The sequence below is a fragment of the Coptis chinensis genome, chromosome 9 (assembly GCF_015680905.1).
Source record: "Coptis chinensis isolate HL-2020 chromosome 9, ASM1568090v1, whole genome shotgun sequence".
NCBI lineage: Eukaryota > Viridiplantae > Streptophyta > Magnoliopsida > Ranunculales > Ranunculaceae > Coptis > Coptis chinensis.
The window spans coordinates 57,098,159-57,114,035 of NC_141464.1; the positions used below are offsets into that span (position 1 = coordinate 57,098,159).

At 36.6% G+C, this 15,877-nt stretch overlaps 3 protein-coding genes across 3 annotated transcripts; 1 reads left to right on the forward strand and 2 right to left on the reverse strand.

Annotated features, from left to right (window-relative positions):
- The first annotated feature begins 1,246 nt into the window (after nt 1-1,246).
- On the forward strand, nt 1,247-8,982 carry LOC147476895 (putative beta-1,3-galactosyltransferase 14). The gene is made up of 7 exons (XM_086582255.1): nt 1,247-1,956; nt 2,032-2,184; nt 2,269-2,351; nt 3,145-3,244; nt 4,504-4,617; nt 7,475-7,617; nt 8,358-8,982. The coding sequence occupies exons 1-7, from the start codon at nt 1,589-1,591 to the stop codon at nt 8,441-8,443; spliced, it is 1,047 nt and encodes a 348-aa protein (XP_086438381.1). The 5' UTR covers nt 1,247-1,588; the 3' UTR covers nt 8,444-8,982.
- Nucleotides 8,983-9,907: 925 nt separating this feature from the next.
- Nucleotides 9,908-13,981, reverse strand: LOC147476896 (ketol-acid reductoisomerase). The gene is given in 13 exon segments (XM_086581830.1): nt 9,908-10,222; nt 10,225-10,239; nt 10,242-10,389; nt 10,513-10,668; nt 10,830-10,997; nt 11,109-11,248; nt 11,327-11,444; nt 11,547-11,753; nt 11,755-11,793; nt 11,873-12,016; nt 12,109-12,174; nt 13,506-13,598; nt 13,675-13,981. Coding segments are annotated over 13 exon segments (1,761 nt in total). The 5' UTR covers nt 13,954-13,981; the 3' UTR covers nt 9,908-10,034.
- Nucleotides 13,982-14,550: 569 nt separating this feature from the next.
- On the reverse strand, nt 14,551-15,084 carry LOC147476897 (F-box/kelch-repeat protein At3g06240-like). Its single transcript, XM_086585855.1, has one exon. It carries the CDS (start codon nt 15,082-15,084, stop codon nt 14,551-14,553), a length of 534 nt encoding a protein of 177 aa, XP_086441981.1.
- Nucleotides 15,085-15,877: the final 793 nt, after the last annotated feature.

The window sequence follows — 15,877 nt, forward strand, 5'->3', positions numbered from 1 at the left end:
ACATTAAATTTTTAGGCAAATGGAAGTTTATAGTGGAGCAGAACACCACTGAGTAAGCAAATTGGTGTCCAGTCAAGGCTTTTTTTTCCTGTCCTAAAATGTGGACAGTTTTCTCTGATTGAGTGTGCAGGACAATTGCAACAAAATTTTGCCTATTCTCTTGCCATGCGGGGAAGTTTTGTTGGGGACAATTTAGGGATGATCAAAGGGTCGTGTCTTGAATGATTACTTGCAGCGATGAATAGTTTTGTTCTCCTCTTCATATGGTTATTTCGTTTGCTCGTATTGTGGCTTTGTCATTTACTCATTTACTGAATTAGTCAAACTAAACTAGTGACTTACAAGTACGTCCCCTCTAAAGTGTGCCCGTAAAAATTTGAGTAGTCTCATAAAAATACATGTGATGTACTTCTGTTTTCGCTCCTAAACAATTCGAAAAAATATGGACACAAAGTAGAATTTTCATTTACATAGAAATTTCACAAGCTTAAGTGATGGCCGCAATATAATTTGATTTGGTGGAATATTTTACGGCGGGTTGCTTGACTAAACGTTTTTGTTGAATTATGCACTATATTTTTCATGTAGTTGGTGTTCTATTTTTCATAATCATACAGGCCATATAGTATATTAGTATTACTTTGGGTCGCCAGTTAAAGGAAATTATAGAATGACCGCTCTTCCCATTCCCTAGCCCTCCATTCAAGTGCTTCTTCCTCAATGTCAACAATATATAATCATAAGCAAATCGTGCTAGTGGCGGAGCCATATTAGAGCTACATGGGGCACGTGCCTCAGATGAATTTATGAAAAAAATAGAATATGTACTCTTACTAATCTGTCCATATCTATTGTGCGGCAATGTACTGCCGTATAAAAGCGGCCACTAATCCATCATTCAAGCTAAGTTGATCGAATTCATGCATTTTTATAATACCAAATTTACCAGCCAATATGTTTCCAAAAATGCTAGTCTCAAAGACAGTCCAGAGTGCCCAAGTGGAGGGGATTTCTGGCTCTGCCCACTGAATCGTATTTGTAAATCTTCACTTCCTGCCGAAAGAGGCCAGGATGAAAAGGGGAATAGTTGAGAAATGAACATTATCAACTTCTTTAATATGTAAGCACTATTATGCCTTCGGAAGCAGCGCAGCTTCCTTACAACTTTGGCAAGGGTTTTTATGTGGAAATCGATCTGGTCCTCCTTGCGTTACTTCTGTCCGGTATGGCCACCCAAATACCCAATGGTCCTCATATTGTGTTGATGGTTGTTCAACAATAAATTCCTTAACATATTTTCCTCAACACAATTTCACCTCAAAAATCTCTTATACATCATAATTTATTACGAAATTTATTCTTAAGAAAGCTAAATTTAAAAGGAAAACAAAGTCATGTCAATCAAATCAAATATACAACAATAGGAGAAGAATAAGTACCTACTCATTGGATGGACCTGAATTTGGGCCGAAAGGAGCCCACCACCCACCTTCCAACTGAAAAGTAACTAACAAACAAGTCCAATATTATATATATTTTTTTCCATCAAACACTTACTAATGAAACCTTGAAACAACAATTCCAATCAATGAAGAAGTTAGATGATGTAATAGAGATGCCATCACAGCCTAAATTTTTCTACCCACGTAACACATCATCATATTATAACAAAAGATGTTGTTTTTTACTAGTTTGTTTACTTGTTGGTATTACTGGTTTCATATTTGGATCCATTGTGTTATTGAAATCAGATGGTGGGAGGAGTAATATATGTAGAGGGTTTAGGCCTAGATCTGTTTCTGTTGTTTGGGAGAAAGTTGGGAGTAGTGGGAGTGGTGGTGAGAAGAGACATAAAGTAATGGGGTTTGTGGGGATACAGACTGGGTTTGGATCAGTTGGTAGGAGGAAATCTTTGAGGAAAACTTGGATGCCTAGTGACCGCGAAGGCCTTCAACGGTAATAAATTCATTTCTTATTTTGTTTTGTCTCAAATGTTACATAATGCATTATGAACTTCCTTCTAACATGCAGTTTGGAAGAATCGACTGGTTTGACATTTAGATTTGTGATTGGGAGAACCAGCGACCGGTCAAAGATGATCGAGCTCAAAAAGGAGGTGGCAGAATATGATGATTTCATGCTCTTAGATATTGAGGAGGAATACAGCAAACTCCCATATAAAACGTATATACAAACTCCCTGCTATACTTTTACTATTATGGAAGTTTTTATATATGTTTGATTGCTAAAATTCTTCTTTTTCTGCAGATTAGCATTCTTCAAAGCAGCCTATGCACTTTTTGATTCTGAGTTTTATGTGAAAGCAGACGACGACATTTATTTACGTCCAGGTAACTTGTTATTGAAGCTCTTTTGCTATACAAACTCTGCATTGTGGATATTTCTGTTCCTGAAATACTTTACTGTTATTACATTTACTCATACATTATTTATCTTGTGTGTGTGTTGGTTGGTTGGGGTGGGTGGGAAGAGTTGGCACATGTGTTTGTTCTTTTATGCCACTCATACGATGACCATACTCGATCATTATATTTTTGCGCCAAGTCTTCTTCCTCATACCTCCAAAGCCGGCTACCTCGTACTGGAACACAAAGTACATCCCTTATTAACAAAGGTGGTTCTCCGCCTTTTGTCACCAGATTCTCCCAAAGAAACTATAATATAGTTCTTCCCATCAGACTTGCAACATATGTAATAAGGTAATATATTTTCCCGTCAATTTTTGAAATAGGTATTTAAGATCAGATGAAGACGGAGTGTTTTGAAGTGTGATTCATATCCAGTTTATTAGATTGTTTGATGACAAAGTAGTGTTTTACCTCATCACCTAGTCTCAACATTCCAAGCTTAAAAAAATTCTGTTATAAGATTTTCGAAACCCAAATTATTCCTTATCAAGGAGGCCAACATTTCCCACCTTTTATAATTATTGGAAACAGATTGTTATCATTTTGCGGAAAACATTTTATTTTTTCCTAGATTTTTGTTGTTCATTTTCACTGTAATGAGAACTGATACATGTGATTCTTGAAGGGTGTAGACCATTCTTTACACTTAATGACTGAACCAGTTAATATTGCTATTCAGTGACCTAACCCCAATTTTCTCTACTCTGGTTGTCAGATCGGCTTTCACTACTCTTTGGCAAAGGAGTCCATGAGACTCAAACTTATCTTGGTTGCATGAAAAAGGGTCCTGTATTCACTGACCCAAAACTCAAGTGGTTAGTCCGACAATTTCTTTTTGGTTTTGTAACATGGTTAACGTGGTATCATTGTGACTGCCCGTTAACATTTAGGTTATGTTTGTTAGCAAAATTGATTCATAAATTTTTTTATATATTTATTTATTTACTTTCGAGACTTTTCTTGAGAAAGGAAGCCCACATTTGTTACTTGTTAATTGTTCATGAACATTTTTCCTTGAAATTTTCCATAATGGATGCAAAGAATATTCTGACCCCAAGGCAGGAAAACCTCATGGCTACGGAAAACAAAAACAAAGTATACATGATACAAGAATTGCTAGCATCCTGCCCTTTAAAGGGTTAGGACCGTTCTACCTCCTACATGACAAAATAAAGCGACCAAATAATAGTAGTACTGGTTACTTCAGAAATTATTAAAATTTTAAGAAACTAAAAAAAGTACAAGCCTTCCATCTTCTCCGCCGCCAAGTACTTCAAGCACAACTGTTCCACCACCATCTTCATCCCCAATCTTTTAACCCCTCCAAAATCACCATATTTTTAAGGTGCTAAAACTGAAATTCCTTTTGGATTTGTTTTACTATGCTTACTTGAGGTTTTTCTTTGACAATCTACTTTTTTTAAGTGATACTACCGTTGGGTTTTATAATCTTCCATATGATGATTTTGGATTAAGATATTATACTTGCATAGTTGCATTCCAAATTGGTTGAGATACTTGTATAATTTCATTTAGCATAATAGAGAAATTGCAATTTTGAGTGGAGATAAAGGGGAAAATGGAAAATGGGTTTATAATCTCCAGAACACTTGAATAGTAAAGGTGAACAGTAATTGGGTTGAACTGTTGAAGTATTGAGTTTTGATGAAGAGGAAAGTGAGTTAACTCACTGGATTTTGGGTCTTTTGTTTTTAAAGAAAAAAATAATCAGTGGAATATTAGAATAGGTCAACAAGTGACTTTTTTTCGTCTTTACCAAGGGGGAGGGGGAGGGGGAGGACGCTAGCAATCCTCACATGATACATATGAGGTTCTTTTTTTTGCTCGGATACATATAAAGCTCTTTATAGTCTTATTAAAATTTCAACTAAAAAAATTGATCTTTTTCCCAGTAAAAGTGAACTTTTCTCAATAAAATTGTTCCTCTGCTGCCAAACATAGCACTACTTTTTCCATGGAACTATATTTTATCATGTTGCCTCTTGATTGAAAACCAGTATTGAGTACGCTTCTTCTTTTTATCATGTAAGTGACTACATCATTTATTCCTTAGGTACGAGCCACTGTCTTCTTTGCTTGGAAAGGAGTATTTTCTCCATGCTTATGGACCTATATATGCTCTTTCGGCGGAAGTTGTTGCAAGCTTGGTTGCATTAAGAAACAACAGGCAAGTTGTTTTTGCTCAAGCATAGTAGCATATAATCGACAAATGTTAGCATTAGTTTTGAATTGACGTCGTTCTTTACTCTCTCCTTTTTTTCCTTTCATGTAGAAATATCTTTATTGGGTATTGAAGCAATCTATAGTTGATGTTTTGCTATCTCCTGGTGTCTCTTATGAGAACCTGAATATTGTTATTACAGTAGTTATAGACCATTTTGATGGATTCATTTGATCATTATCCTATATGAATGTATAGGGTCAACCTTCCTAGTTCCCTATATTAAACGAATCAAGTTAGATTGTACCATCTTTAAGCTCTCTTAGCTACGTCTTTTCTGAAGAACCACAATTGTATGAACCAATGCAGACACCTGACCTTATAGTGGGTTCTTACTCTGATTTTCTTGGGTTAACACTCAGCTCCATGAGTATGTAATTTTTCAGTCCACACTTGTTAGTGTTTTTGACAGTTAATTATCATTTGTTAAAACAAATTTGAACGTCTAAGATGTTTTTCACTAAGTCCACATTAGTTGCTTATAGGCTTTAGATCTTTAGGATAGACAACTTTTGAGTGAAGTCCTAATTTATATTTCTTTGCCATGATGGGTTCCTTTGCATGCCTTCTATTGCAATTCCTGCGGGCTGTATCATAGGGTTCAAGAATGCCCCCAAGGTTCAAAAAAGAAAAAAAAATGGGAAACAGCCAAGGTCCTCATTTTTAAAATGTGTGCCTCTTAGAAGTGTCCAAGTTTAGTCTTATCTGAATACAACTAGTTAGTGAATCAAATTTTCCTTTCTGAATGTATTTCCAATAAGGCGAGTTAAGATTAGTAGGTTGTTCTGAGATGATTATGTACTAGGACTATAGGGCTACTTTCCATGATTCATGAAAGGTGTTCTGACTATGCCGCTGCGTCATCATCGAAGCCTCTTGTCTCTATTAAGTGGTTATTTGCAGAACTATGTCAACCCATTGCACTGTCTAAGAAGTTCCATCACAGTAGCCTCCTCACCATATATGTGAAGTTTAAACCTAAATGCTTTGAAGCTGGGTGTATTTAGGAGTTGTGGATACTTGTCAAGTCCGCAATGTATGATGAAACAAACTAAATGCATATAAATATACAACATGATGTGAGGTGTTTGATTGAACAACAGCAGCATGAATTTTCTTCCTGCTACAAAAAATTTCTAATCACATCTTATGATAACGTTTCTTCTTCTACAATGGAATATGAGGATTTTTGGCTATAGTCTATGCAGTCCTGTAACTTGCAGGAGTCAAAATAATGCTGCAAGTTTTGTGAAAAAGATTCACAATGAAACAAATGCATCAATAAGATTTTCAATGCATCAATTGTTAGTTTAATGACAAATTCGGAGATACTGACTTCCATCAAAGGTATTTTAACATTTTGTCACTTGATTTTGTAATGGGATTTATAAAGCCTGACACAGTACTTTGTATGAGTTTAAAAATGCATGAATTTGGTAGTTGATGGCTTGATGCAAGCACTCATATGTGAGTAGTTGTTGCACATTAGCTGTAAAAGCTTGTTCTTTAATCATGCTTTATGGAAAGTAGTGAATAAGGCAATCATATGCAGGTTCTCAGGTATTGCTTAGTTGCTTTTCTGTTGTACTGTTGTACATCATTATTGAATGCTCCAGAAATTTGAATGAGGTTGGAAGCTGTCATGTTTTTTTAAGTATGGACTATAAATTAGGATGACACTTCGTTGCAATAGATCTTCCAAGATACCTTGTCTTCACAACATACTGAACATACTCCTAATGATTTTCCTGAAAGGTAAGTTTTACTCTTTTGAAACCTTCAAAGGTTACTCTCTGTCATTGACTTTTGTTGCATGAAAAGTTATTGCAGAGAACTACTTAACGCACTTGCTACGCTTTGTGCCCAATTTAGACCCTGTTCATCACATTTTTGTTTTGGTAGTGCCACTGTGCCAGACATTAATCACTTGTTGGGAAAGTGTTATTTGTTTAGGAACAGAAAATCACAATTTTAGTTACACGTGGCTTAATATGAGCAAATAAAGGGTCAAAAAGCTGACAAAGAAGTTGTGGGTTGAAAAGATTAAAAAGAGGACAAGGCCATGTCTAACAGCCACTGATGTATGTACCTTCAACTTTTCTCGGTAAATAGAAAGACAGATGTGTACATGGACGGCTATAATTGATTCTTTTCATAAAATTAATGGTTCGGATTGGATGACATTAACTTCGTTGAATCTCTTACTGCTACTGTTCACTGATATACCGATTCTTTGTGACAGTAAGATATTTTAATCTCCTGAAGGATGCACATGCAATTTCTTCAAAGCATGCATTCCCATTATTGCAGAAAACACATACAGCAGTAAACAGTCCCTCGGTCACATTGTTTGAATGCTAATTGCTTGGATTTATGTTATGTCGAACAAAAAAGAATAAAAAAACAGAAGGAAAAAAACCAGAAGTTTCTATTGATTGATTTGATAATATATAGACAGAAATTGCTTGGGCCAAGTGTGAAAACTCCTTTTAACACGGAGAATCAAATAATGTTTTGATTTCTAACTAGGGCCCCAGTCTTGTATGTTCGTGTTATGGTTTACAAAATCTCCAATGTTGCCTAAATATATCTTGTTATGTGAAAACAGAGTCCTGAATCCTTTGGACATTAGCCAACTTGGTTTTTGGAAGTCATATCATAGTCAGCAGAAATGCCACAAATTTTTGTAGCTATATATTTTCCTGGAACTTTCTAAATTTATCAGTTATATAGAGAATCATTGGTTGGATCTCACATTCTCAACCACCATGATTAATTACATTTATTTTTTCCAACATTGCAGTTTCCGGATGTTTAGTAATGAAGATGTCACCATCGGCTCATGGATGCTTGCAATGAATGTTAATCATGAAGATAATAGAGCATTATGTCAACCAGACTGTACATCATCATCCATTGCCGTGTGGGATATTCCAACATGTTCAGGTTAGTCATTTCGAATGTTGGTCTGTTATTTCTTTTCGTTTAACATCCTCATGTACAAATGATTGATTTCATCGGTACAGCTTAAAAAAAAATGTAACTTATGTGTTGTGAGGAAGCTTGATCATAAATAAGAAGAAACACTAGTACCATTCATGAAGTAAAAAGAAGAATTATCTGGTTATGTTTTACACCTTTGGTGCACTTATTTTCTAGCAATATATTCTTGGTACAGCCAATGAAAGAAGCTTTTTTTTGGAAACCACTTGTCAAACCTGGTCTTCAGGGAAATAATTGAGGAAATTCTGAAACTCTTACGATTTTGCTAAGCAGACAAAATATGTGCTTTACCCTCAACTCCCTCAGGGTAGAGATTCTATTCCACATTGCACACTTTCTTCACTCCTTTATCCAAACATGTCACAAGCATCTGTTCTTCTGCAGCTGCCTCGGATAATAAATTGTTTGGATATTAACTTGCACACTTCAAGTAATGGAGATGGTGCAGTAAACAAAGGAGAGGTATTAACATCATTAGATGAAGTGATCTCATACTAATCAAAACAACTTGGTAAAAAATGTTTTGACTGAAAAAAGGCTTGTTTTTTTCCTGTCCCTGAAGCAGCCTTTGTTTTTTCCAAGTTGCATTCTCTTGAAATTTTATTGTATTTACTTGGTTTGGTTTCTTATGGGCTTGAATAAGTATTAATTTTATGTCTTTATGCATTGCACTATTGATGCAGGGCTCTGCGATCCAGAAAAGAAGTTATTGGAACTTCATCAAAAGGTGAGTTGTGCAAAGACTCCAACGTTGGAGTCAGATGAATAACATTCTTTGCACCATTCTTGGGAAGCTTGTAAAACAAAGAGGGCAGTGCAGAATTAGAGCGTTACCTTATTTGTCGGTCTACCTGCTTTTCCTACCGACTTGTGCCTGGAAATGTGGTTTTACTGGAAGTGTATTACTCCGAAGTTTGGATCAAGTTTAATGCCATATGAAGTGTGCAACTTCAGCTGTTGATGAAGATGGCTTGATTTTGGAACCGCTAGTATCAGTTCAACCAATTATTGGCCTGCCCAACAACTCTGCTTTGCCTCTCTGCCTATAGCAACGATTGTTTTGAGAATAGTAATTCGTGGCACGCGATAGTAACAATGAAGGATGATGCCTAATTTAAGATTCAGCAGCCATTGTCTTATTGGCATTACTTCTCCTACTAAGTTGTTCTTTGTTCTTTGGAAAATGTACAAGATATTAGGGATTTAGGGGTGCATTTACTTCTGCCCTACATTAGTTAAAATACACAATTAGTAAAATACTGTATTGGTTTCTTTGTTATTAAGTTTTGCCGTTTGCAGTGGGGACTACTTTCAAGTTTCATCGTAGTTACTGAAACAAAGTCACTTAGATGGTAGAAACAGTCTGACTGAAGTACTTGTGGTTCTACCCAACAAAATACTATTTCATCCAACGGTAGCTACTAATCCTAATCTAGCACACACATAAAAGAGGTTCCTAATGATCACCACCAGCACAAGAAAATGATGGAAGTCATCTTTAATGAGGTAGTTCCGTCTCAGGGTGCCTGCTTTATTGGGTTTATCACTTCATCCACTCAACACAACTCTTTATGGGGGTTATATTTAAGCAATTACCAGGAACTTAATTGCCAAGAACCATAGTTTATCCTGGATTCTCTTTCTCTTTAATATAAAACGAAGTTGAGAGAGCAGATGTGTTTTTCACGAACGATCTAAGAAACCATAAGAAACTTCGCAGTAAGGGCCTGTTTTCTACATATAATGGTCTATTTGATCTGGAGCGGACCATATAAGGCTGCGCAGAGAACTGGTATTGCCAAGGGGACTGTAGCTTCAATGCCTAATATGTTATCATCAACATGTATTCTCTTCCTATGGTCTTTCCCTAAACCAACAGTACATCCAAGAATGAACCCAAATAATTGTGGGTCACAGTTCTGGACTTTCAGATAGCAGTATAGCACAATGCTGATGACAAAGTTGAATATCTTTGTACGAATTAAAATCAGCTAAGCAAGAAACAACTCACGCATGACATCTTGCATTTTGAATTCTGAATTTAAACTTGGAAGCCAGAGGGAGACATTGATCTGACAACATTTCAATGCTCATCTTTGTCAAGACGGACATTGTGAATTATCGTCCTGATGAATCTAATTATATATTAATCAAAGGAGTGAAAATGATGTCAACACAAGTTTTGATGGCAAAACTGTCTTTCAGTTACTAAAAAGCACAACAGAGAAAATTCAAAACAAGGACAAGTCGGGACATAATTTAAGAACGTGCTATTACACATTTTAGGACAAAGCATCATCACGTATACTCATGGATGTGCATCTCCTTGGTCGAACCACTTCGAAAGTACAACAGTCGAATCAACGTAGCTCTGCTCGCACAAAGTCTGCATCTTGTGGCACCGATATGTCGACAGTTGGCCTTAACTGGGCACACACTTCAATGGCTCCATGAACAGGGTCAGAGAAGAAGTTGCTAATCAGGTCCTGATTGATGGGAGCACTTTTGTCGACTGCCACCAAAGCCTGTTGGGTAAGAATGTAATCGGGCGTGGAGCCCACTTTTCGATCCCATCCGTGCAGTTGTAGAGCAATTATCTACCATGAAAGATACTCCACGAGCATGCATGAAGGGATTCAGAGAATCTACTGATTCAATCACACTCTCATTAATGATCTCTGAGTAGGAGTGTCCCTTTTTCCTCAATACCTCAATCTGAAATTATAAGCAAATAAAACAGAGCAAATTATAAAAAAAAAAATTATAGAAAGAAAATTATCAGCTCTATCTCAGCTAAAGCTTACACCATTAAAAGCATCTAATGAGAGAGAAACTGACCTGAGCCATCATTAGTGCGACATAAACCCCAGCAGTGAAAGGATGCAGTGGACCCAGATCACCTTCTGGACGAGTTGATCGAACTTTCTCACCAACTTTCCACATGCGTGTTTGATCAATCTTACCCATCGGAAAAGCTGGTAGACCATCCTTTTCCTGTCGAAGAAACAAAGAATTACTTATCACCTACTTTACTCTTTTCTCTGTTAGTAAGAATTTAACAAGTAATCTCAAGGAATAAAGTAGACCAAGAAGATCACAAAGTGTCAAAATAGTAGAAGACTAAAAAAAAATGAAAACTCAAGACAGAAACGTACATAAAATCGACGTCCAGCAAGGACAACACTTCGGATTTCACTCCCACAGGCTACATCCTCATAGCACTCATACAAGATATCCATACAAGGGTAGAAAGATGCGCTGTATGCAGTCTCAAATTCCTTTTTACCGTCTGCTGTTAAAGAATTATACACCGCTAGCATGCCCTGTTGGAAGAATAAAACACAAAAAAGAGAGAGAAGTCCAATTTGAGCGTGTATTCCATCTATATAGGTAAACCGAGAGAGGAAAAAAAAAGTTGAGGACAGGAAATCAACCTTTGTAGAAATGGTCCTTGATATGTTTCCTGTGATGCACTCAACAGTGTTTTTGTAAGCCACATCTTCATGCATTCCATTTTCGATGTACCTTCTGAATAAGGACTCAACAATTCCATGCACAGCCCCAAGCAAAATTCCTGCAGAAGAAATAAATAATAATCAGAGAAAATCATAATTAGAGAAAATGTGGAAGTGCTCAGTGACTTGGTACTTACCCCGCTCGCCAAAAATGTCACTCTTGTACTCCTGTTCTAGTGTTGTTGCAAATGTGAAAGGAGATCCAAGGGCAACTGACCACCCAAGGGCAACATCTGTAGCTCTACCATCAACATCCTGCGCGATAGGACTTATTAGTTCACATGGGCGCTATAACTTGGGAATAAATTACAACTTAAAAGTAGGACTAAGCATCAAAATCTAGTTGAGAGTGAGAACCTGGTGAACAGCAAAACTGGCATTTATTCCTGCACCATTTATTTCTTTTCCTTGAACATAAAGCCTTCTTACAGAAGGGCCCATTCCCTTGGGACACACAGCAATAACACTAACATTCTTTGGAAAATCAGATCCAACTGACTGTAGGTGTCCAAGAAGAAACCCGTGGGAGAGGCCAAGTATGCTATTTGGCTTCATGTGCAAAAAATATTTTCTCGTAATTATCTGCCTGTAATCCAAGATGCAACTCAGAGTCAGTAAACAAGCACCAATTACATGTTTGTCTGGAACCTTAAGAAACAGAAACTCAAAAGCATCTCAAGTACAAAACCTGCTGCATCAGAAATTAGTAGTAAAACAAGATCGCTGCCTGACACAGTTTCCCAGATATCACCCAGGGTTCCATTCTCTTCGGTGAATCCAGCACCACGAGCTTCAGCAAAGGAACTGGAGCCTTTTCTCAAGCCGATCTGCATTGCAGAAAATAAACTAATTAACGAATCCAAATCGCAGTGATACTTTAGGACTAATAATATTTTACTACTGCTTATAAAATATTCACCTTCACGACAATGTCTGACTTCACTTCTGCAAGTGAATCTCTCAGATTCTGAGCTTGGGCAGGACCCTACAAAGGCAAAAGTAATAGTGTTCAAGTTGGACATATGACTCGTATTATAGCACCTAAAAGTGACTTAAACACTTAAATAAGAGTACTCTTTTGTCTGCACAAGTTACACCACCAAGACTAAAGAGGAAACATTAAAATGAGTTTCTAAAACCAATAACCAGTGTCGCGATTCACACATCAACTGCTCCACCCCACTGAACTTAATTAATGCAATAAGGCTCTTCTACCAAACCTCTAATCCAAGGACAGGTGTCTAAGAACAATAAGAATATGAATATTATCAGGTAATTAGTTTCTTTCTATTACGGTACACGTTAATATACACTATTGCTGCACGACATTTACCTAAAGCTATCCTTCACTACTACATTTACCTAAGAACTGAATTATTCTGGACTCATTATACGTCAAGGAAAAACAGATACTAATTTATCAATTTACCAACAAGCAGGACTCTGAGCCTGAGGCCACCATTAGTGACTCATTTTCTCTATTTTTGTCCTTTATATGACAAGGATATAGGAAAGCAATTAAATGATCTCCGCAAAAAAAAATGCCTTTACCTATTACCCATTTTGAACGTTCCTACCTAACAATATTAAATAGTGCATGCAATCGCCTCACTTCAGTATGCATTATGAGTTTATGACTTAATTCATTTCCAAACTTCTTAATAGAAACTCTTCTGCTAGACTTTACATTATTTTCCATCACCCACTTCCAAGCAAACACTTCTCTTCATGAAAGCTCATATCATATAAAATTTGATCAAGCAAAAACACAGGATACATCTACACAAGAATGCCTCGAAATCCATTAGCAAGGCTCACAGCATTGCATGTAGCAGTCCACAGCACTGCACATAAATCAGGAACAACTCAAAATTGACTTCCAATGTGAAAGACAAAGCGATCCATGATGTTATTCACCATGACCGCTTCAAGACAAGATACAAGATAATGACAAGTGTCCGAAAAATAAATAAGTGATCCAGGCCTACAAACTAAATGTAACTTCACAGGAAATCTAATAATGGACAACGCATAATTGTTGCACAAAAGAATATCAAATATCAATTTCTATAATTTAATTTGGATAGGAATTAGTACTTCTGTAAATGGTCTACTTTTCCCCAATGCAAAACAATTTCACACACTACAATAAACCCAACCACCCCACATTATAATAAATAACCACAAAATTCATGTTACAAAATCCCAACACCATTTAATAATTTCATATAATTCACACATACAAATCATAACAGTATAAATGTTACTAGTACTTTTTTTCGCATATAAATCACAACACCTCAAAAATTATATTACCTGAGAACCCCAACCAATGACACCAATTTGCTTAATCCCTTTAAATGCATCAGGCAACAAATGAAACAAATCTCTTCCACCTCTCACTATATACTGCAAATCAACAACAAGTAATCAAATCAACAAGAAAAAACAGTTAAAAATTCATTCTTTTTCACTTTTTCACTACCTCTTCATGCCCAGCAAGTGAAACTTTCTCTTTATTAAAAACACCAGTCTCGAAATCAAATGTCACGGAAGGTTTCACAGCAGCTGGAACTGATGAAGAAACCATACGTGCACCAAATCCACCACCACCGTTGGTCCTCGAGATACGTGACAGGAGGCGTTTGGAAAAAGATGACGTGGAAATAAAGCCGAGATTTGTGTTGGGGTTTTTGAGAGTGTTGGGGTTTAGTTTTGAGGTGGGAGCTGAAAGTGATGAGGAGATTGATGTAGCCGCCGCCATTTTACTAGTGTTGTTGTTGTTTGTTCAGAGAAGAGTTGTTTTTATTTTTATAAGGTGATTACGTGTCGCCACGTAGATGGACTTTGGATATGGACACCTAATCTTTACTGGACTCTACATTGAACGGGCCGAAAGCCCTATATATAAGACTGTGCTCATACTCAACTTAAACTGCATAAAAAAAGAAGAAAATCATTACTTGCTAAAAAGATAAAAGTACGTACACTAAACTTGTTACATGATTAAGAAAAAAAGGTGATGTCTTCACATCTGAGTTTGTAGGGCTTGAGGTATTGACAATAGTTCTCCAACATCTAATTTGACTAGTTAAGAGCTTCTGCTTCTGTAGCAGCAAGTCCTCCTAGTTGAAATGAGGCTGCCCACATGAAAAACAGCTTCCAATATATCTGAACGCGGGGGAATTCCTTGAATTCGAGTATGCTTAAATTCTTTGCTTTCCAAATCATAGTAACCGTGATCTTTACTGCCTAGAAGTAGGACACTTCCATTCTCTATTAATCTTAACATTCTCAAAGAGACACTACTCCGCAATGGCCAAAATGTTTCCTTACTAATAACATATTGCTTTGTCCATGACTACACCACCCCATAATCTTTCATAACCCATATCAAGAATTGGTCTGGTCTATCAACAACCAGGGTGAGATAACCTCGTAGCGTCCCCACAATTACATCTTTCCTTTGGCTTTCAAAATCTGTTAAAGGCTGTTGAATGGCTATAAACTTTTCGGTTGCAATATCTATGGCTCCAATATATGGCTCATCATAATCAACTCCATTTATTTCCCAATGTAGTGCTCCATTTAGGAAAACCTGAGAAGAGTCACTTTTAAAATGTAGAAAAGTAGGAAGATCTTCAATTCTTCTCCACCACCCAGAGCCAAGACTATAGATATGGACCGCAGTTATTGCCATGCCGTTCTGCATATTGTGGAGGACCCAAGTAAAAACGACCTTGTAAGTGCTGGTAGTAGCATCAAAGGCAAATCCAGAGGGACCGCGTAAGTAGTTAACGTTCGTTTCAGGAGATGGAGGTAAAAGGACTTCTGGGAGCTCCAAGATCTCTCTTGTAATGGGATTATAGATTAGAAAAGAGCTAAAAGCGGACATCAAATACAGACACATCAAACCATTAGAAGAACCAACTATATTGAATTTTTTGGAGGGTAGGTGGTGTTGGAATCTCTATTGTATTTCTAAATACTCGTGTGTGTACAAAGTGGAGGAGATTTAACAAAGAAGCTGTTCTCCACTTTAAAAGCATGAAAGATAGTCCCATATTGGTTATCCACCACTAGCAAGTGAAGTATATGAGGAATTCTTCTACCATAAGGGCCCTTATGGTACAAATGTTTTTGTGTTAGGAGGGAGGGAGGACTCACCCAAAGCCACACGCGCCCCTTATGGTAACAATATTGAAATCGAAGTATGTTTCTCATGAGAGAATAAGATGATGTTTTACCTTATCTTACATCACTAATCACACCACACAAATCAGCTAGCTCAAAGATAAAAACAACTATATCTCAAAAAAAATTACAAGTTTTTAGTTAAAGTTTTTTTTTTGCTAGATGGAGAAGAATGAAGATGTTTTCTCATATCTTAAATTACTAATCACAACACACAAATCAACTAGCTCAAATATGAAAACAACTAGATCTCAAAAACATTTACAAGTTTTTAGTTTAAGTTTTTTTTTTTGCTAGATGGAGAAAAAATGTCATAATTGGCATTAAACAAAAATAGCTTGTTGACGTACGTCAGACCAAAAAATTTCTAAAACCGAAATTATTAATGATAGCAGCCCATTTTTTTCCTAAAACCAAAATTACTGTTCACCCGATACTGTAGCCGAAATTACTAGTCAATTTATGTCTATGGGCCTAATTTTGTGTAGAAAAAC

Bases quoted from the DNA above. Each gene is read 5' to 3' on its own strand.
- LOC147476895 (XM_086582255.1), top strand. From the start codon at position 1,589: ATGAAGAAGTTAGATGATGTAATAGAGATGCCATCACAGCCTAAATTT. The intron at 1,957-2,031 runs GTAATAAATTCA...TCTAACATGCAG, and splicing joins GACCGCGAAGGCCTTCAACG to TTTGGAAGAATCGACTGGTT. The intron at 2,352-3,144 runs GTAACTTGTTAT...TCTGGTTGTCAG, and splicing joins CGACATTTATTTACGTCCAG to ATCGGCTTTCACTACTCTTT.
- LOC147476897 (XM_086585855.1), bottom strand. From the start codon at position 15,084: ATGTCCGCTTTTAGCTCTTTTCTAATCTATAATCCCATTACAAGAGAG.